The sequence below is a fragment of the Nerophis lumbriciformis genome, linkage group LG36 (genome assembly GCF_033978685.3).
Source record: "Nerophis lumbriciformis linkage group LG36, RoL_Nlum_v2.1, whole genome shotgun sequence".
Classification (NCBI taxonomy): Eukaryota; Metazoa; Chordata; class Actinopteri; order Syngnathiformes; family Syngnathidae; genus Nerophis; species Nerophis lumbriciformis.
In genome coordinates this window covers 2,305,276-2,327,874 of record NC_084583.2, presented here as the reverse complement: position 1 = coordinate 2,327,874, position 22,599 = coordinate 2,305,276, and the positions used below count along the sequence as shown (strand labels likewise).

General features: G+C 40.9%; 1 protein-coding gene across 1 annotated transcript in view; it reads right to left on the bottom strand.

Moving 5' to 3' along the window:
* Nucleotides 1-3,067: 3,067 nt before the first annotated feature.
* The window catches only part of ahnak (AHNAK nucleoprotein), a 64,253-nt gene continuing 44,721 nt past the window's right edge, over nt 3,068-22,599 (bottom strand). The window contains exon 6 of the mRNA XM_061930667.2: nt 3,068-21,039. Coding sequence (XP_061786651.1) covers nt 3,796-21,039 — 17,244 coding nt within the window. The 3' untranslated portion in view covers nt 3,068-3,795. The remainder of the gene's footprint in view (nt 21,040-22,599) is intronic.

Below are 22,599 nucleotides of genomic sequence, written 5' to 3'. Positions count from 1 at the left end.
TTTAAATAGAAATAAATACTAAAAATAATGATTTCAAATCAAGTTATCCATCAAATTGTGCAATGTAAAAGTAGCAATAGATTTCATGGTAAAATTGTGAAGTTTACTGTGGTTTTTACAGCATTTTTCTCTAAATGAAAAAAAACAACTGTCCTTTTTATACTTTAATAAACTGTGGTGCCGAATAGAGCAGTGTTTTTCAACCTTTTTTGAGCCAAGGCACATTTTTTGCGTTGAAAAAATGCGGAGGCACACCACCAGCAGAAGTCATTAAAAAACAAAATTCAGTTGACAGTAAAAAGTCATTGCAATTGTTGGATATGACTTCAAACCATAACCAAGCATGCATCAATATAGCTCTTGTCTCAAAGTAGGTGTACTGTCACCACCTGTCACATCACGCCCTGACCTATTTTGAGTTGTTTGCTGTTTTCCTGTGTGTGGTGTTTTACTTCTTGTCTTGCGCTCCTATTTTGGTGGCTTTTTCTCTTTTTTTGGTATTTTCCTGTAGCAGTGTCATGTCTTCCTTTGAGCGATATTTCCCGCATCTGCTTTGTTTTAGCAATCAAGAATATTTCAGTTGTTTTTATCCTTCTTTGTGTTTACATTGTTGATTGTCATGTCATGTTGGGATGTACATTGTGGACGCCGTCTTTGCTCCACAGTAAGTCTTTGCTGTCGTCCAGCATTCTGATTTTGTTTACTTTGTAGCCAGTTCAGTTTTAATTTTGTTGCACATAGCCTTCCCTAAGCTTCAATGCCTTTTCTTAGGAGTACTCACCTTTTGTTTATTTTTGATTTAAGCATTAGACACCTTTTTACCTGCACACTGCCTCCCGCTGTTCCCGACATCTACAAATCAATTAGCTACCGGCTGCCACCTACTGAAATGGAAGAGTATTACACGGTTACTCTGCCGAGCTCTAGACAGCACAGACACTCAACAACAACACATCATTTGCAGACTATAATTACTGGTTTGCAAAAAATAATTTTTAACCCAAATAGGTGAAATTAGATAATCTCCCACGGTACACCAGACTGTATCTCACGGCACACTAATGTGCCGCGGCACAGTGGTTGAAAGACACTGGAATAGAGGACTAAATGTATTCTTTCTTTGTATTTTGGAAGAAAAGAAAACAAGGTACTCCATGTAATCACAAATTATGTTAATTTATATACATACAAAAATATATTATCAAACATTCAAACCATTTTTTAAATAGAATAGAATATAAATACTAATAATAATGATTTCAAAGCAAGTTATCCATCAAATTGTGCAATGTAAAAGTAGCAATAGATTTCATGGTAAAATTGTGAAATTTACTGTGGTTTTTACAGCATTTTTCTCTAAATGAAAAAAAAAACCTTTACTTTTTCTACTTGAATAAACTGTGGTGCCAAAAAGAGGACTAAATGTATTATTTCTTTGTATTTTGGAAGAGAAAAAAAAAAGTACCCCATGTAATCGCAAAATGTTAATTTATGTATATATATATGCAAAAATATATTATCAAACATTCAAACCATTTTTAAAATAGAATAGAATATAAATACTAAAAAATAATGATTTCAAATCAAGTTATCCATTAAATTGTGCAATGTAAAAGTAGCAATAGATTTCACGGTAAAATTGTGAAATTTACTGTGGTTTTTACAGCATTTTTCTCTAAATGATTTTTTTTTTTTACTTTATATACTTTAATAAACTATAGAGGACTAAATGTATTATTTATTTGTATTTTGGAAGAAAAAAACATGTACTCCATGTAATCGCAAATTATGTTGATTTATATATTGTGTAAATATGCAAAAATATATTATTAAACATTCAAACCATTTTTTTAAATAGAAATAAATACTAATAATAAATATTTCAAATCAAGTTATCCATTAGATTGTGCAATTTAAAAGTAGCAATGGTAAAATTGTGAAATTTGCTGTGGTTTTTACAGCATTTTTTTCTCTATGAAAAAAAACTGTAATTTTTATACTTTAATAAACTGTGGACTAAATGTATTCTTTCTTTGTATTTTGGAAGAAGAAGAAAAATGTACTCCATGTAATCGCTAATTATGTTAATTTACTGTATATATATGCAAAAAGTATGATCAAACATTCAAACCATTTTTTAAATAGAATAGAATATAAACACTAATAATAATGATTTCAAAGCAAGTTATCCATCAAATTGTGCAATGTAAAAGTAGCAATAGATGGTGGTTTTTACAGCATTTTTCTCTAAATGAAAAAAAAAACTGTACTTTTTATTTTTTAATAAACTGGTGCCGAATAGAGGACTAAATGTATTATTTATTAGTATTTTGGAAGAAAAACATTTTTAATCACAAATGATGTAATTTCAATATTGTGTAAATATGCAAAAATATATTATCAAACATTCAAACCATTTTTTAAATAGAATAGAATATAAATATTAATAATAATGATTTAAAATCAAGTTATCCGTCAAATTGTGCAATGTAAAAGTAGCAATAGATTTCATGGTAAAATTGTGATATTTACTGTGGTTTTTACAGCATTTTTCTCTAAATGAAAAAAAAACTGTACTTTTTATACTTTAATAAACTATGGTGCCAAATAGAGGACTAAATGTATTATTTCTTTGTATTTTGGAAGAAAAAAAAACTGTACTCCATGTAATCGCAAATTATGTTACTTTATATATATGCAAAAATATATTAACAAACATTCAAACTATTTTTTTAAATAGAATAGAATATAAATACTAATAATAATGCTTTCAAATCAAGTTATCCATTAGATTGTGGAATGTAAAAGTAGCAATGGTAAAATTGTCAAATTTACTGTGGTTTTTACAGCATTTTTCTCTAAATGAAAAAAACCTGTACTTTTTAAGTATTTACGTTTATTTACGAGTTAGAATGCTTTAAAAAAAAAAAATACATCCTTCGTCATGTCTTTCATAATAATTGTGAAGGATCGGCAAAATTTCCAAAAAAAAGTGCAGTTCCCTTTTAAGATGTCATGATTGTTCCCTAATGAACAAAAACAATGAAAAGAAACAAACACTCTCCAGTAATTCTATACAATTTATTTAGTTTATCGGACAGAATGCACACAACATGGAAGATAAAACAATTCTGATCACAGATATGATAAATTTATGAACACCAACAATGACATTTAATTTCATTTTTATTTGCGTGATGGGAGTAGATGCGACCAGAACAATACAATAAAACAGATTAGAATGGCGGGGGGGGGGACAGACGAAATGTGGATAAATCTTTTGAAGGACGACAAAGTGTGCAGAAAAATACATGACTTTCTAAACATAGTGACTGTCTGTGCAATTACGACGGATTAAACATCTTCACAATAAAAGCATATGTTATACAGGGGCCGGTTTAGGATGGGAGAAATGTTTCTGCGCCGATTACACAAAAATCCAACCGTTGAAGTAAAACTGTTTATAAATGTACGGACAAGACTTTCCTTCAAACGACGACTATCTGTTCTGTGGAACAGACCCTGCGTAGAAATATACCACAACCATTTATGGAACACGTTTTAATTGAATGAAACAGGACAAAATAACCGTAATGAAGTCATTTGATGGTATATGCTCAATAAATCTTGACTATGTACAAAAAACAATATCTATCAATACATTTTGATCTTATTTACAGTTTGACGGGGCTTTGTACGTTCTCCTATGTCGCTTATGAGATGACTTGTATTAATTTTCTCTCTGGCTTTGACGTATTTCCCGTACGGAAAGAACGTATTTAGTTGATCAATTGATTATTCGTCTTTTGGTGATACAGAGAGTTCAATTTTAGGGAATTTGAACGCACCCTTTGCCCCAATGTCACTGCTGGACGACGACGACGTCGACGACAGCCTCGATTTGGGCGTGGTCAACGACACGCCCGCGCTTCCCTCCACTCCCTCTGCACTACCCTCACCGTACGTCACTTCATACGAGCCCTTGGACTTGGAACCCAGACCCCCAAAGGTGCCAAACTTCAACTTGCCTTTCTTTCCTTTGATCTTTGTTCCTTTAAGGTCGAGTGAAATATCAGCGCCCTCCGCTTCGAGGTGTCCCGAAGGGGAACGAACTGTGAGCCCACCCTCATCGCTCGAAGAGCGATGCCTTGACTTTTTGTAAAGATCCAGTGACGCAGACTTGCTTTTGGGCGAAACACTGAGTCCAGCATCACCCTCTAAATGTAACTTCCCCTCTACACTATGTACACTGAATTCTTTCGAGACCTTGCCTTTTCCACCTGTACTCAGTTCTACCTCTGATCCCCGAAGGTCACCTGCACTCCGGCCCTTTGCTTTTGATTTTCCAAAAAAATTTGGTATCTTAACCTTTATTTTTCCTTCACTTTGCCTTATTTCCGGACTAGAAGCTGCGATGCTCTGTGAGCCGTGAAGCTCTCCACTAGCCGCAACCTTTCCACCACCTGCCTGGTCCTCAAAGTGGGGCAGACTAAAACCGAACCTTGGAATCTTGAGCTTTGGAAATTTCACTGTACCCTCTGGATATCGAAGGCCACCGATCGCGCTGTCGGATTCAAAGCTTGACATTCTGATTTGGGGTGCTTTTAATGTCACATCTGAGCCTTCAAGGGTAAAGTCCTGACTGTTGCTAAGAGAACCATGTAAGCCAATGTTGGGGGATTTCAGCTCCTCAGATAAAGATCCATCACCTTTCACTTTTGGGGATTTGATATCAAATTCCACATCAGGAAAATGTAGCTTACCAAAGAGTGGCTTTTTAACTTTTGTTCCGTGGACATTAATTTTAGGTGTATCTACATCTACGTCAATTGTTGGTGTTTCGGTCTCAAAATGTGATTTCTTTCCCTTTCCCGTGACTTTAGGAAGTTTGAATTTACCCTTTTTCCCTTTGATGTTAACATCTACATCAGGATAGGAAGCATCCACATTTCCTTTGATACTGGGACCTTCAAATTCACCCCTAGAGCCTTTGATGTCAACTCCTGGACTTTTTAAGTCTAATTCTGGTGTTTTTATTTTTCCACCAAAATGTGGTGCTGTCACATCCATATTACCTTTGAGGCCAGGATTTTTCACATTTAAATCAACTTTTGGCATTGTGATTTTTCCTCCTGGGAGCTTTAATTTAGGTCCCTTGATATTACCACTCGGGCTGCCAATGTCAACATCTGGTCCTTTTATGTCGACCTTTGGAACCTTGATATCAATATTAGCCTTTGGAAGGTCGACGTCAATGTTCGGACCTTCCAGATTTGGACTTTTAAGGCCAAATTCAGGCATTTTAAATTTTGGAAAGGAAATTCCAGTCGTAGGGTTCTCAATGTGAACCTTTGGACCTTTGACATCCACTGCTGGTACTTTTATATCCCCTTCTATGTTTGGTACGGACACATCTATATCACCCTTGAGTTTAGGGCCTTCCATATTAAAATCCACATCGGGCATCGATATGTTTGGTCCTGTGATTTTTGGCATCTTGAATTTTGGTCCCTTGATTTTCCAACTGGGACTGTCCATGTCAACATCTGGTCCTTCAATGTCCACTTTAGGGCCTTTGATGTCCAAATCAGCTTTTGGAAGATTGACATCAACATTAGGGACCTTGACATCAATACCTGGACCTTTGACATTTGAACCTTTGAAACCAAATTGTGGCATTTTTATACTTGGAAGTTCAAATCCTGTCTTCGGTCCCTCAATGTCAATCTTCGGGCCTTTGATATCCACTTCTGGTGTATTTATATCTCCTTCCAAAGTTGGTACTGACACATCCACATCACCTTTGAGTTTTGGGCCTTTAAGATTGAAGTCCAGATTTGGCATATTGATGTTGGGCCCTGAGATTTTTGGCATTTTTATATTAGGTCCCTTGAGCTTCCAACTGGGACTGTTGATGTCAACATCTGGTCCTTCAAAGTCCACTTTAGGTCCTTTGATATCTAAATCAGCTTTTGGAAGACTGACATCAACATTAGGGCCTTTAATGTCAACCTCTGGGACCTTGACATCAATATTAGCCTTTGGAAGGTTGACGTCAATGTCAGGGCCCTCTAGTTTTGGACCCTTGAAGCCGAACTCTGGCATTTTCATTTTGGGTAATCCAAATCCAGATTTATGCCCCTTAATGTCGACATTTGGGCCTTTTATATCAATTCCTGGTGCTTCGATGTCTCCTTTCATTGTTGGAACTGACACATCTACATCACCTTTGAGTTTAGGGCCTTTCATATTAAAATTTACATCGGGCATGGAGATATTTGGACCTGAGATTTTTGGCATCTTAAAATTTGGTCCCTTTATCTTCCAACTCGGACTGTCCATGTCAACATCTGGTCCTTCAATGTCCACTTTAGAGCCTTTGATGTCCAAATCAGCTTTTGGAAGATTGACATCAATATTAGCCTTTGGAAGGTTGACGTCAATGTCAGGGCCCTCTAGTTTTGGACCCTTGAAGCCAAAACCTGGCATTTTCATTTTTGGTAATTCAAATCCAGCCTTGTGCCCCTTAATGTCAACATTTGGGCCTTTTATGTCAATTCCTGGTGCTTCGATGTCTCCTTTCATTGTTGGAACTGACACATCTACATCACCTTTGAGTTTAGGGCCTTTCATATTAAAATTTACATCGGGCATGGAGATATTTGGACCTGAGATTTTTGGCATCTTAAAATTTGGTCCCTTTATCTTCCAACTCGGACTGTCCATGTCAACATCTGGTCCTTCAATGTCCACTTTAGGGCCTTTGATGTCCAAATCAGCTTTTGGAAGATTGACATCAATATTAGCCTTTGGAAGGTTGACGTCAATGTCAGGGCCCTCTAGTTTTGGACCCTTGAAGCCAAAACTTGGCATTTTCATTTTTGGTAATTCAAATCCGGCCTTGTGCCCCTTAATGTCAACATTTGGGCCTTTTATGTCAATTCCTGGTGCTTTGATATCTCCTTCAATTGTTGGCACTGACACATCTACATCACCTTTGAGTGTAGGGCCTCTCATGTTGAAATCCACATCTGGCATGGATATGCTTGGGCCTGAGATTTTTGGCATCTTAAAATTAGGCCCTTTGAGTTTCCAACTCGGACTGTCCATGTCAACATCTGGTCCTTCAATGTCCACTTTAGGGCCTTTGATGTCCAAATCAGCTTTTGGAAGATTGACATCAACGTTAGGGACCTTGACATCAATAGTAGCCTTTGGAAGGTTGACATCAATGTCAGGGCCCTCTAGTTTTGGACCCTTGAAGCCAAAACCTGGCATTTTCATTTTTGGTAATTCAAATCCAGCCTTGTGCCCCTTAATGTCAACATTTGGGCCTTTTATGTCAATTCCTGGTGCTTTGATATCTCCTTCAATTGTTGGCACTGACACATCTACATCACCTTTGAGTTTAGGGCTTTTCATATTGAAATCCACATCCGGCATGGATATGCTTGGGCCTGAGATTTTTGGCATCTTAAAATTAGGCCCCTTGAGTTTCCAACTCGGACTGTCCATGTCAACATCTGGTCCTTCAATGTCCACTTTAGGGCCTTTGATGTCCAAATCAGCTTTTGGAAGATTGACATCAACATTAGGGACCTTGACATCAATATTAGCCTTTGGAAGGCTGACGTCAATGTCAGGGCCCTCTAGTTTTGGACCCTTGAAGCCAAAACCTGGCATTTTCATTTTTGGTAATTCAAATCCAGCCTTATGCCCCTTAATGTCAACATTTGGGCCTTTTATGTCAATTCCTGGTGCTTTGATATCTCCTTCAATTGTTGGCACTGACACATCTACATCACCTTTGAGTTTAGGACTTTTCATATTGAAATCCACATCTGGCATGGATATGCTTGGGCCTGAGATTTTTGGCATCTTAAAATTAGGCCCCTTGAGTTTCCAACTGGGACTGTCCATGTCAACATCTGGTCCTTGGATGTCTACCTTAGGGCTTTTGATGTTCAAATCAGCTTTCGGAAGACTGACATCAAATTCAGGGCCTTGAAGGCCAACCTCAGGGATCTTAGCATTAATATTAGCTTTGGGAAGGTCTATATCAATGTCAGGACCCTGTAATTGTGGACCTTTTAATCCAAATTGTGGCATCTTGAATTTTGGCATTTCAAATCCAGCACTTGGTCCTTTGATGTCACCTTCTGGACCTTTGATATCAATTGAGGGTCCTTTGATATCTCCCTCAATATTTGGTACTGACATGTTCAAATCGCCTGTCATTTTAGGGCCTTTCAGATGGAAGTCCACATCTGGCATCTTGAATTTTGGTCCCTTGATCTTACTGTCAATGTCAACATCAACATTTGCCTTAACATCAGGAGTCTCCAACTTGGGACCTTTTACGGCAACGCCTGGTACTTTTATATCAACTTTACCTTTCTTTGGACCCCGGAATCCAAACTTTGGCATTTTGAATTTCGATTTCTTACCGCTGATTTCAGGAACTTCAAGCGTGACATCTGCGACGTCAAGTTCAGCTTTTGGTAATTGAATGTTTCCTTCAACATCACCCTTGAATTTTGGAAGGCTTATGTCAACTTCTGGTCCTTCTACTTTGGGACCTTTGACGCCAAAATCTGACACAACTGTACCACCTTTGCCTTTAGGACCTTTTAGATGAAAATCCACATCTGGCAAAGTGATGTTTGGTCCTGAAAGTTTTGGTATCTTCAATTTTGGCCCCTTGATCTTACCACTGTCAATGTCAACATTTGGTCCTTTGATGTCCAAATCAGTTTTTGGAAGACTGATATCAACCCCAGGGACATTCACATCAATACTAGCCTGAGGAAGGTCCACATCAATGTCCGGACCTTCAAGCTTTGTACCTTTTAAACCAAATTGGGGCATTTTTATTTTTGGTAATTCGAATCCTGTCTTCGGTCCCTTGATGTCAACTTTTGGGCCTTTGATATCTACTTCTGGTGCGTTTATTTCTCCTTCAATGGTTGGTACTGACACACCTGCATCACCCTTTAGTTTTGGGCCTTTAAAATCAAAGTCTAGGTTTGGCATGGTGATGTTGGGGCCTGATATTTTTGGCATCTTAAAATTAGGCCCCTTTAGCTTCCAACTGGGACTGTCGATATCTGGTCCTTCAATGTCCACCTCAGGGCCTTTGATGTCCAAATTAGTATTTGGAAGACTGACATCCACTTTGGGAACCTTGACATCAATATTAGCCTTGGGAAGGTCAATGTCAATGTCAGGGCCCTCTAGTTTTGGACCCTTGAAGCCAAAATCTGGCATTTTCATTTTTGGCAATTCAAATCCAGCCTTAGGCCCCTTAATGTCAACATTTGGGCTTTTTATATTAAGTCCTGGTGCTTTGATATCTCCTTCAATTGTTGGCACCGAAACATCTACATCACCTTTGAGGTTAGGGCCTTTCATATCAAAATCCACATCGGGCATGGAGATGTTTGGTCCTGAGATTTTTGGCATCTTAAAATTAGGTCCTTTAAACTTCCAACTGGAACTGTCAATATCTGGTCCTTGAATGTCCAACTTTGGGCCTTTGATGTCCAAATCAGCTTTTGGAAGACTGACATCAACCTCAGGAACCTTGACATCAATATTACCCTGAGGAAGGTCCACATCAATGTCCGGACCTTCGAGCTTTGAACCTTTGAAACCAAATTGGGGCATTTTCATTTTTGGTAATTCAAATCCAGCTTTAGGCCCTTTAATGTCAACTTTTGGGCCTTTTATGTCAATTCTTGGTGCGTTGATATCTCCTTCAATAGTTGGCACTGACACATCTACATCACCTTTAAGTTTTGGGCCTTTAAGATGGAAGTCTAGGTTTGGCATGGTGATGTTGGGGCCTGATATTTTTGGCATCTTAAAGTTAGGCCCCTTGAGCTTCCAACTGGGACTGTCGATATCTGGTCCTTCAATGTCCACTTTTGGACCTTTGATGTCCAAATCAGCTTTTGGAAGATTGACATCAACATTAGGGCCTTTAATGTCAATGTCAGGGCCCTCTAGTTTTGGACCCTTGAAGCCGAAATCTGGCATTTTCATTTTTGGTAATTCAAATCCAGCCTTGTGCCCCTTAATGTCAACATTTGGGCCTTTTATGTCAATTCCGGGTGCTTTTATATCTCCTTCAATTGTTGGCACTGACACATCTACATCACCTTTGAGTTTAGGGCTTTTCATATTGAAATCCACATCTGGCATGGATATGCTTGGGCCTGAGATTTTTGGCATCTTAAAATTAGGTCCTTTAAACTTCCAACTGGAACTGTCAATATCTGGTCCTTGAATGTCCACCTTTGGGCCTTTGATGTCCAAATCAGCTTTTGGAAGACTGACATCAACCTCAGGAACCTTGACATCAATATTACCCTGAGGAAGGTCCACATCAATGTCCGGACCTTCAAGCTTTGAACCTTTGAAACCAAATTGGGGCATTTTCATTTTTGGTAATTCAAATCCAGCTTTAGGCCCCTTAATGTCAACTTTTGGGCCTTTTATGTCAATTCCTGGTGCGTTGATATCTCCTTCAATAGTTGGTACTGACACATCTACATCACCTTTGAGTTTTGGGCCTTTAAGATGGAAGTCTAGGTTTGGCATGTTGATGTTGGGGCCTGATATTTTTGGCATCTTAAAGTTAGGCCCCTTGAGCTTCCAACTGGGACTGTCGATATCTGGTCCTTCAATGTCCACTTTAGGACCTTTGATGTCCAAATCAGCTTTTGGAAGATTGACATCAACATTAGGGCCTTTAATGTCAATGTCAGGGCCCTCTAGTTTTGGACCCTTTAAGCCGAAATCTGGCATTTTCATTTTTGGTAATTCAAATCCAGCCTTAGGCCCCTTGATGTCAACTTTTGGGCCTTTGATATCCACTTCTGGTGAGTTTATTTCTCCTTCAAAAGTTGGTACTGACACATCTACATCACCTTTGACTTTTGGGCCTTTAAGATGGAAGTCTAGGTTTGGCATGGTGATGTTGGGGCCTGATATTTTTGGCATCTTAAAGTTAGGCCCCTTGAGCTTCCAACTGGGACTGTCGATATCTGGTCCTTCAATGTCCACTTTAGGGCCTTTAATGTCAACCTCTGGGACCTTGACATCAATTTTAGCCTTTGGAAGGTTGACGTCAATGTCAGGGCCCTCTAGTTTTGGACCCTTGAAGCCGAAATCGGGCATTTTCATTTTTGGTAATTCAAATCCAGCTTTAGGCCCCTTAATGTCAACTTTTGGGCCTTTTATGTCAATTCCTGGTGCGTTGATATCTCCTTCAATTGTTGGCACTGACACATCTACATCACCTTTGAGTTTAGGGCTTTTCATATTGAAATCCACATCTGGCATGGATATGCTTGGGCCTGAGATTTTTGGCATCTTAAAATTAGGTCCTTTAAACTTCCAACTGGAACTGTCAATGTCTGGTCCTTGAATGTCCACCTTAGGGCCTTTGATGTCCAAATCAGCTTTTGGAAGACTGACATCAACCGCAGGAACCTTGACATCAATATTACCCTGGGGAAGGTCCACATCAATGTCCGGACCTTCGATCTTTGAACCTTTGAAACCAAATTGGGGCATTTTCATTTTTGGTAATTCAAATCCAGCTTTAGGCCCCTTAATGTCAACTTTTGGGCCTTTAATGTCAATTCCTGGTGCGTTGATATCTCCTTCAATAGTTGGTACTGACACATCTACATCACCTTTGAGTTTTGGGCCTTTAAGATGGAAGTCTAGGTTTGGCATGGTGATGTTGGGGCCTGATATTTTTGGCATCTTAAAGTTAGGCCCCTTGAGCTTCCAACTGGGACTGTCAATATCTGGTCCTTCAATGTCCACTTTAGGACCTTTGATGTCCAAATCAGCTTTTGGAAGATTGACATCAATATTACCCTGGGGAAGGTCCACATCAATGTCCGGACCTTCGATCTTTGAACCTTTGAAACCAAATTGGGGCATTTTCATTTTTGGTAATTCAAATCCAGCTTTAGGCCCCTTAATGTCAACTTTTGGGCCTTTTATGTCAATTCCTGGTGCGTTGATATCTCCTTCAATAGTTGGTACTGACACATCTACATCACCTTTCACTTTTGGGCCTTTAAGATGGAAGTCTAGGTTTGGCATGGTGATGTTGGGGCCTGATATTTTTGGCATCTTAAAGTTAGGCCCCTTGAGCTTCCAACTGGGACTGTCAATATCTGGTCCTTCAATGTCCACTTTAGGACCTTTGATGTCCAAATCAGCTTTTGGAAGATTGACATCAATATTAGCCTCTGGAAGGTTGACGTCGATGTCAGGACCCTCTAGTTTTGGACCCTTGAAGCCGAAATCTGGCATTTTCATTTTTGGTAATTCAAATCCAGCTTTAGGCCCCTTAATGTCAACTTTTGGGCCTTTTATGTCAATTCCTGGTGCGTTGATATCTCCTTCAATAGTTGGTACTGACACATCTACATCACCTTTGACTTTTGGGCCTTTAAGATGGAAGTCTACGTTTGGCATGGTGATGTTGGGGCCTGATATTTTTGGCATCTTAAAGTTAGGCCCCTTGAGCTTCCAACTGGGACTGTCGATATCTGGTCCTTCAATCTCCACTTTAGGACCTTTGATGTCCAAATCAGCTTTTGGAAGATTGACATCAATATTAGCCTCTGGAAGGTCCACATCAATGTCCGGACCTTCGATCTTTGAACCTTTGAAACCAAATTGGGGCATTTTCATTTTTGGTAATTCAAATCCAGCTTTAGGCCCCTTAATGTCAACTTTTGGGCCTTTAATGTCAATTCCTGGTGCGTTGATATCTCCTTCAATAGTTGGTACTGACACATCTACATCACCTTTGAGTTTTGGGCCTTTGAGATGGAAGTCTAGGTTTGGCATGGTGATGTTGGGGCCTGATATTTTTGGCATCTTAAAGTTAGGCCCCTTGAGCTTCCAACTGGGACTGTCGATATCTGGTCCTTCAATGTCCACTTTAGGACCTTTGATGTCCCAATCAGCTTTTGGAAGATTGACATCAATATTAGCCTCTGGAAGGTTGACGTCGATGTCAGGACCCTCTAGTTTTGGACCCTTGAAGCCGAAATCTGGCATTTTCATTTTTGGTAATTCAAATCCAGCTTTAGGCCCCTTAATGTCAACCTTTGGGCCTTTTATGTCAATTCCTGGTGCGTTGATATCTCCTTCAATAGTTGGTACTGACACATCTACATCACCTTTCACTTTTGGGCCTTTAAGATGGAAGTCTAGGTTTGGCATGGTAATGTTGGGGCCTGATATTTTTGGCATCTTAAAGTTAGGCCCCTTGAGCTTCCAACTGGGACTGTCGATATCTGGTCCTTCAATGTCCACTTTAGGACCTTTGATGTCCAAATCAGCTTTTGGAAGATTGACATCAATATTAGCCTCTGGAAGGTTGACGTCGATGTCATGACCCTCTAGTTTTGGACCCTTGAAGCCGAAATCTGGCATTTTCATTTTTGGTAATTCAAATCCAGCTTTAGGCCCCTTAATGTCAACTTTTGGGCCTTTTATGTCAATTCCTGGTGCGTTGATATCTCCTTCAATAGTTGGTACTGACACATCTACATCACCTTTGACTTTTGGGCCTTTAAGATGGAAGTCTAGGTTTGGCATGGTGATGTTGGGGCCTGATATTTTTGGCATCTTAAAGTTAGGCCCCTTGAGCTTCCAACTGGGACTGTCGATATCTGGTCCTTCAATGTCCACTTTAGGACCTTTGACGTCCAAATCAGCTTTTGGAAGATTGACATCAATATTAGCCTCTGGAAGGTTGACGTCGATGTCAGGACCCTCTAGTTTTGGACCCTTGAAGCCGAAATCTGGCATTTTCATTTTTGGTAATTCAAATCCAGCTTTAGGCCCCTTAATGTCAACCTTTGGGCCTTTTATGTCAATTCCTGGTGCGTTGATATCTCCTTCAATAGTTGGTACTGACACATCTACATCACCTTTCACTTTTGGGCCTTTAAGATGGAAGTCTAGGTTTGGCATGGTGATGTTGGGGCCTGATATTTTTGGCATCTTAAAGTTAGGCCCCTTGAGCTTCCAACTGGGACTGTCGATATCTGGTCCTTCAATGTCCACTTTAGGACCTTTGATGTCCAAATCAGCTTTTGGAAGATTGACATCAATATTAGCCTCTGGAAGGTTGACGTCGATGTCAGGACCCTCTAGTTTTGGACCCTTGAAGCCGAAATCTGGCATTTTCATTTTTGGTAATTCAAATCCAGCTTTAGGCCCTTTAATGTCAACTTTTGGGCCTTTTATGTCAATTCCTGGTGCGTTGATATCTCCTTCAATAGTTGGTACTGACACATCTACATCACCTTTAAGTTGTGGGCCTTTAAGATGGAAGTCTAAGTTCGGCATGGTGATGTTGGGGCCTGATATTTTTGGCATCTTAAAGTTAGGCCCTTTGAGCTTCCAACTGGGACTGTCAATATCTGGTCCTTCAATGTCCACTTTAGGGCCTTTGATGTCCAAATCGGCTTTTGGAAGATTGACATCAACATTAGCCTTTGGAAGGTTGACGTCAATGTCAGGACCCTCTAGTTTTGGACCCTTGAAGCCGAAATCGGGCATTTTCATTTTTGGTAATTCAAATCCAGCCTTAGGCCCCTTGATGTCAACTTTTGGGCCTTTGATATCCACTTCTGGTGCGTTTATTTCTCCTTCAATAGTTGGTACTGACACATCTACATCACCTTTGACTTTTGGGCCTTTAAGATGGAAGTCTAGGTTTGGCATGGTGATGTTGGGGCCTGATATTTTTGGCATCTTAAAGTTAGGCCCCTTGAGCTTCCAACTGGGACTGTCGATATCTGGTCCTTCAATGTCCACTTTAGGACCTTTGACGTCCAAATCAGCTTTCGGCAGATTGATATCAACTCCTGGACCTTGAATATCAACATTAGGCACATTGACATCAAAATTAGCCTTTGGAAGGTTGACATCAATGTCAGGCCCCTCTAGTTTCGGACCTTTGAAGCCGAAATCTGGCATTTTCATTTTTGGTAGTTCAAATCCAGCCTTATGCCCCTTAATGTCAACATTTGGGCCTTTTATGTCAATTCCTGGTGCTTTGATATCTCCTTCAATTGTTGGCACCGAAACATCTACATCACCTTTGAGTTTAGGACCCTTCATATTGAAATCCACATCGGGCATGGAGATATGTGGGCCTGAGATTTTTGGCATCTTGAATTTTGGTCCTTTGATCTTCCCACTTGGAGTGTCTATGTCAAAATCTGGTCCTTTGATGTCCAGTTTTGGAGCTTCAATGTCAACATCGGGGACCTTGATGGAAATATCACTCTTTGGAAGTTTCACAGCAACTTCAGGACTCTCCAGTTTTGGGCTTTTAAATCCAAATTCTGGCATTTTGAATTTAGGTAATCCAAAACCAATTGAAGGACCTTTCACATCAACTTTTTTACCTTTGATGTCAAGTTCTGGTGCTTTTATGTCTCCCTCGATGTTTGGTACTGACACATCTACATCACCTTTGACTTTTGGGCCTTTCAGATTGAAATTCACATCTGGCAGAGATATGTGAGGTCCTGTAAGTTTTGGCATCTTAAATTTAGGTCCTTTGATCTTACCAGTAGGACTAGGGATGTCAACATGCCCCTTAATGTCAGCACTTGGGCCTTTAATATCAATTTCTGGTGCTTTTAGATCTCTTTCAATAGTTGGTACTGACACATCTACATCTCCTTTGACCTTTGGGCCTTTCAGTTTGAAGTCCATATTGGGCATGGAGATGTTTGGTCCAGATATTTTTGGCATATTTAATTTAGGTCCCTTAATCTTCCAACCGGGACTGTCAATGTCAACATCTGGTGTTTCGATATCCAATTTTGGACCTTTGATGTCCAAATCAGCTTTGGGCAGATTGATATCAACTTTTGGGCCGTGAATGTCAACATCAGGAACTTTGACATCAATATTAGCCTTGGGGAGGTTTATGTCAACATCTGGACCCTCCAGTTTAGGTCCTTTAAAGCCAAATCCTGGCATTTTAAATTTCGGTAACTCAAATCCAATATTAGGTCCTTTCAAGTCTGCTTTTGGACCTTCAATATCCAATCCTGGTGCTTTTATATCTCCTTCAATAGTTGGCACTGACACATCTACATCTCCTTTGACTTTTGGGCCTTTCAGTTTGAAGTCCATATTGGGCATGGAGATGTTTGGTCCAGATATTTTTGGCATATTTAATTTAGGCCCCTTAATCTTCCAACCGGGACTGTCAATGTCAACATCAGGTGTTTCGATATCCAATTTTGGACCTTTGATGTCCAAATCAGCTTTGGGCAGATTGATATCAACTTTTGGGCCGTGAATGTCAACATCAGGAACTTTGACATCAATATTAGCTTTGGGGAGGTTTATGTCAACATCTGGACCCTCCAGTTTAGGTCCTTTAAAGCCAAATCCTGGCATTTTAAATTTCGGTAACTCAAATCCAATATTTGGTCCTTTCAAGTCTGCTTTTGGACCTTCAATATCCAATCCTGGTGCTTTTATATCTCCTTCAATAGTTGGCACTGACACATCTACATCTCCTTTGACCTTTGGGCCTTTCAGTTTGAAGTCCATATTGGGCATGGAGATGTTTGGTCCAGATATTTTTGGCATATTTAATTTAGGTCCCTTAATCTTCCAACCGGGTCTGTCAATGTCAACATCAGGTGTTTCAATATCCAATTTCGGACCTTTGATGTCCAAATCAGCTTTGGGCAGATTAATATCAACTTTTGGGCCATGAATGTCAACATCAGGGACTTTGACATCAATATTAGCTTTGGGAAGGTTTATGTCAACATCTGGACCCTCCAGTTTAGGTCCTTTAACACCAAATCCTGGCATTTTAAATTTCGGTAACTCAAATCCAGTGTTAGGGCCCTTAATGTCAACTTTGGCACCTTTTAGTTCAACTTCTGGTGCTTTGATATCTCCTTCGACAGTTGGTACAGAGACATTTACATCACCTTTGACTTTCGGACCTTTCAGTTTGAAGTCCATATTGGGCATGGAGATGTTTGGTGCTGAGATTTTTGGCATATTTAATTTAGGTCCTTTAATCTTCCAACCGGTACTGTCCATGTCAACATCTGGTGTTTCGATATCCAATTTTGGACCTTTAATATCCAAATCAGCTTTCGGCAGATTGATGTCAAATTCTGGGCCTTGAATGTCAACATCAGGGACTTTGACATCAATATTAGCTTTGGGGAGGTTTATGTCAACGTCTGGACCCTCCAGTTTAGGTCCTTTAACACCAAATCCTGGCATTTTAAATTTCGGTAACTCAAATCCAGTGTTAGGGCCCTTAATGTCAACTTTGGCACCTTTTAGTTCAACTTCTGGTGCTTTGATATCTCCTTCGACAGTTGGTACAGAGACATTTACATCACCTTTGACTTTCGGACCTTTCAGTTTGAAGTCCATATTGGGCATGGAGATGTTTGGTGCTGAGATTTTTGGCATATTTAATTTAGGTCCTTTAATCTTCCAACCGGTACTGTCCATGTCAACATTTGGTGTTTCGATATCCAATTTTGGACCTTTAATATCCAAATCAGCTTTCGGCAGATTGATGTCAAATTCTGGGCCTTGAATGTCAACATCAGGGACTTTGACATCAATATTAGCTTTGGGGAGGTTTATGTCAACGTCTGGACCCTCCAGTTTAGGTCCTTTAACACCAAATCCTGGCATTTTGAATTTTGGTAACTCAAATCCAGTGTTAGGGCCCTTAATGTCAACTTTGGCACCTTTTAGTTCAACTTCTGGTGCTTTGATATCTCCTTCGACAGTTGGTACAGAGACATTTACATCACCTTTGACTTTCGGACCTTTCAGTTTGAAGTCCATATTGGGCATGGAGATGTTTGGTGCTGAGATTTTTGGCATATTTAATTTAGGTCCTTTAATCTTCCAACCGGTACTGTCCATGTCAACATCTGGTGTTTCGATATCCAATTTTGGACCTTTAATATCCAAATCAGCTTTCGGCAGATTGATGTCAAATTCTGGGCCTTGAATGTCAACATCAGGGACTTTGACATCAATATTAGCTTTGGGGAGGTTTATGTCAACGTCTGGACCCTCCAGTTTAGGTCCTTTAACACCAAATCCTGGCATTTTGAATTTTGGTAACTCAAATCCAGTGTTAGGGCCCTTAATGTCAACTTTGGCACCTTTTAGTTCAACTTCTGGTGCTTTGATATCTCCTTCGACAGTTGGTACAGAGACATTTACATCACCTTTGACTTTCGGACCTTTCAGTTTGAAGTCCATATTGGGCATGGAGATGTTTGGTGCTGAGATTTTTGGCATATTTAATTTAGGTCCCTTAATCTTCCAACCGGTACTGTCAATGTCAACATCTGGTGTTTCGATATCCAATTTTGGACCTTTAATATCCAAATCAGCTTTCGGCAGATTGATGTCAAATTCTGGGCCTTGAATGTCAACATCAGGGACTTTGACATCAATATTAGCTTTGGGGAGATTTATGTCAACATCTGGACCCTCCAGTTTAGGTCCTTTAACACCAAATCCTGGCATTTTAAATTTCGGTAACTCAAATCCAGTGTTAGGGCCCTTAATGTCAACTTTGGCACCTTTTAGTTCAACTTCTGGTGCTTTGATATCTCCTTCAACAGTTGGTACAGAGACATTTACATCACCTTTGACTTTCGGACCTTTCAGTTTGAAGTCCATATTGGGCATGGAGATGTTTGGTCCAGATATTTTTGGCATATTTAATTTAGGTCCCTTAATCTTCCAACTGGACCTGTCCATTTCAACATCTGGTGTTTCGATATCCACTTTTGGACCTTTAATGTCCAAATCAGCTTTCGGCAGATTGATGTCAAATTCTGGGCCTCGAATGTCAACATCAGGGACTTTGACATCAATACTAGCTTTGGGGAGGTTTATGTCAACGTCTGGACCCTCCAGTTTAGGTCCTTTAACACCAAATCCTGGCATTTTAAATTTCGGTAACTCAAATCCAGTGTTAGGACCCTTAATGTCAACTTTGGCACCTTTTAGTTCAAATTCTGGTGCTTTGATATCTCCTTCAACAGTTGGTATGGATACATTTACATCACCTTTGACTTTTGGACCTTTCTGTTTGAAGTCCATATTGGGCATGGAGATGTTTGGTCCAGATATTTTTGGCATATTTAATTTAGGTCCCTTAATCTTCCAACCGGTACTGTCAATGTCAACATCTGGTGTTTCGATATCCAATTTTGGACCTTTGAGGTCCAAATCACCTTTTGGGAGATTGATATCAAATTCTGGGCCTCGGATGTCAACATCAGGTATCCCGACATCAATATTAGCTTTGGAGAGGTTTATGTCGACATCCGGACCAGCCACTTTCGGACCTTTTAAGCCAAATTTTGGCATTTTGACTTTTGGTAAATCAAATCCAGTGTTAGGCCCCTTAACGTCAATGTTGGCACCTTTTATTTCAATTTCTGGGGCTTTGATATCTCCCTCAATAGTTGGTAATGACACATCTACTTTACCTTTGACCTTAGGTTCTTTCAGATGTAAATCCACATTGGGCGTGGAGATGCTTGGTCCTGTGATTTTACCCGTCTGGAATTTTGGTCCCTTGATTTTCCCACCCACGTCAATGTCAACATCTGGCGCTCTGATGTCCAATTTTGGGACTTTGATGTCTAAATCGCCTTTTGGTACATTTATATCCCCCTCAATAGTTGGTACTGACACACCACCTTTGAACTTAGAGCCTTTCAGATCCACAGTTGGCATGGTGACATTGATTCCAGAGGTTTTCGGCATCTTGAATTCAGGTCTTTTGATCTTCCAACCTTGACTGTCTATGTCAACATCTGGTCCTTCAGTATCAAACTCAGGGCCTTCAATATCAACCTCTGGGACTTTGACCTCAATATTAGCCTTTGGAAGGTTCACTTGAATGTCTTGGCCCTCTTGTTTTGAACCTTTCAAACCGAATCCTGGCATTTTCATTTTTGGAAATTCGATTCCAGTATTCGATCCCTTTATGTCAACTTTTGAGCCTTTTATACCAATTTTGGGAGCTTTTATATCGCCTTCAATATGTGGGACTGACACATCTACGTCACCTTTGAGTTCAGGGCTTTTTAGATTGAATTCCACATTTGGCATGTCAATGCTCGGCCCTGAAACGTTAGCTTTGGTAATATTTAAACTAACCTTTGCACCTTTTCTTTCTTGGCCTTCAGTATTTGCCTCTATCTTTGGAGTCGCCACTTCAAAAGTTGACCCCTTCGTTGAAAATGATGTTACATTTATCTGAGGTGATTTAAAATCCCCCTTTTTCCCCTCAATAGTCATTTCTGGACCTTTAACATATTTGCTCTCGGTAACTTTTGTTTGCATGCTTAAGTCGCTTCCAGTATTTGTGTAACCTCCACTCATTGAGACCTTTGGAATGTGAATGGTGCCTGATCCCTCTGCGTGTGGGTGAGTGACAGTAACTTCCGTTAACCTCACCTTTGCCCCCTCATCTTTCTGTGTCTTGCCTATGGATGTCACATAAATTGACCTGCCTTTTTCTGGTACGGACCCTCCGTTTTCGTTGTCTGCTGTGAATACCTCACTACTTCCCATACCTCCCATTGAAACATGCCCACTACCAGTGTTTGCATTTCCCCCTAGTTTGTAAGAGAAAACCCCTCCTTCAGCTCCCACGTCACCAGAAGGACTGCCCTGTGACAACTTTAAATGAGGCGAGCCAGCCCCTGATTCTTGCCTTAGCCCCTTGAACTCTGGGCCTGAAAGCTCCATTTGCTCACTGATGCCAGTCGGCATGTCCACAGTGTAGGTGGTGATACGGCGGGTGATCGTTGTTATTGTGCTGCCGTCACTACTTGTGCTGCTGTGCCGTTCTGTGCGCACATCCACTCCGTCTCCGAGTTCTTCAGACTTAAGCCTGGGTTTGATCTTCTTTGTGTAAATCCTTTTGTAGTCCTCCTCATCACCACCCTGTTTAGAGAAAAATAACACACAGTGAGAGAACGTATTGATTTAAAAAATATTAGATAACAAATGCTATGTTCGGATACTTTATGTCAGACCTGGGCAAATTAAGGCCCGGGGACCACATGTGGCCTGTTAAGGTTTTCAATCTGGCCCGCCGGACATTCCCAAATATTTTTTTTTGATCTTTAAGATGGAAACTGTAGCTGCCATTATGATGTGCAGTGATGTTCAAATGGCCGTAAGTCTTGAACGATGCAAAGTATTTAGATGGTTGGAATCTGCGCTTTTGCATGATATACTACTTTCTATGGTAATCTAATTAGTTACTATGGTAATATAGTACCTTACCGGTAAGGTCTATTCAGGTGTACTGGAGAGGAGGCTACGCCGGATAGTCGAACCTCGGATTCAGGAGGAACAGTGTGGTTTTAGTCCTGGTCGTGGAACTGTGGACTAGCTCTATACTCTCGGCAGGGTCCTTGAGGGTGCATGGGAGTTTGCTCAACCAGTCTACATGTGCTTTGTGGACTTGGAGAAGGCATTCGACCGTGTACCCCGGGAAGTCCTGTGGGGAGTGCTCAGAGAGTATGGGGTAACGGACTGTCTTATTGTGGCGGTTCGCTCCCTGTATAATCAGTGTCAGAGCTTGGTCCGCATTGCCGGCAGTAAGTCGGACCCGTTTCCAGTGAGGGTTGGACTCCGCCAGGGCTGCCCTTTGTCACCGATTCTGTTCATAACCTTTATAGACAGAATTTCTAGGCGCAGTCAGGGCGTTGAGGGTATCTGGTTTGGTGGCTGCAGGATTAGGTCTCTGCTTTTTGCAGATGATGTGGTCCTGATGGCTTCATCTGGCCAAGATCTTCAGCTCTCACTGGATCGGTTCGCAGCCGAGTGTGAAGCGACTGGGATGGGAATCAGCACCTCCAAATCCGAGTCCATGGTTCTCGCCCGGAAAAGGGTGGAGTGCCATCTCCGGGTTGGGGAGGAGATCTTGCCCCAAGTGGAGGAGTTCAAGTACCTCGGAGTCTTGTTCACGAGTGAGGGAAGAGTGGATCGTGAGATCGACAGGCGGATCGGTGCGGCGTCTTCAGTAATGCGGACGCTGTATCGATCCGTTGTGGTGAAGAAGGAGCTGAGCCAGAAGGCAAAGCTCTCGATTTACCGGTCGATCAACGTTCCCATCCTCACCTATGGTCATGAGCTTTGGGTCATGACCGAAAGGACAAGATCACGGGTACAAGCGGCCAAAATGAGTTTCCTCCGCCGGGTGGCGGGGCTCTCCCTTAGAGATAGGGTGAGAAGCTCTGTCATCCGGGGGGAGCTCAAAGTAAAGCCGCTGCTCCTCCACATCGAGAGGAGCCAGATGAGGTGGTTCGGGCATCTGGTCAGGATGCCACCCGAACGCCTCCCTCGGGAGGTGTTTCGGGCACGTCCGACCGGTAGGAGGCCACGGGGAAGACCCAGGACATGTTGGGAAGACTATGTCTCCCGGCTGGCCTGGGAACGCCTCGGGATCCCCCGGGAGGAGCTGGACGAAGTGGCTGGGGAGAGGGAAGTCTGGGT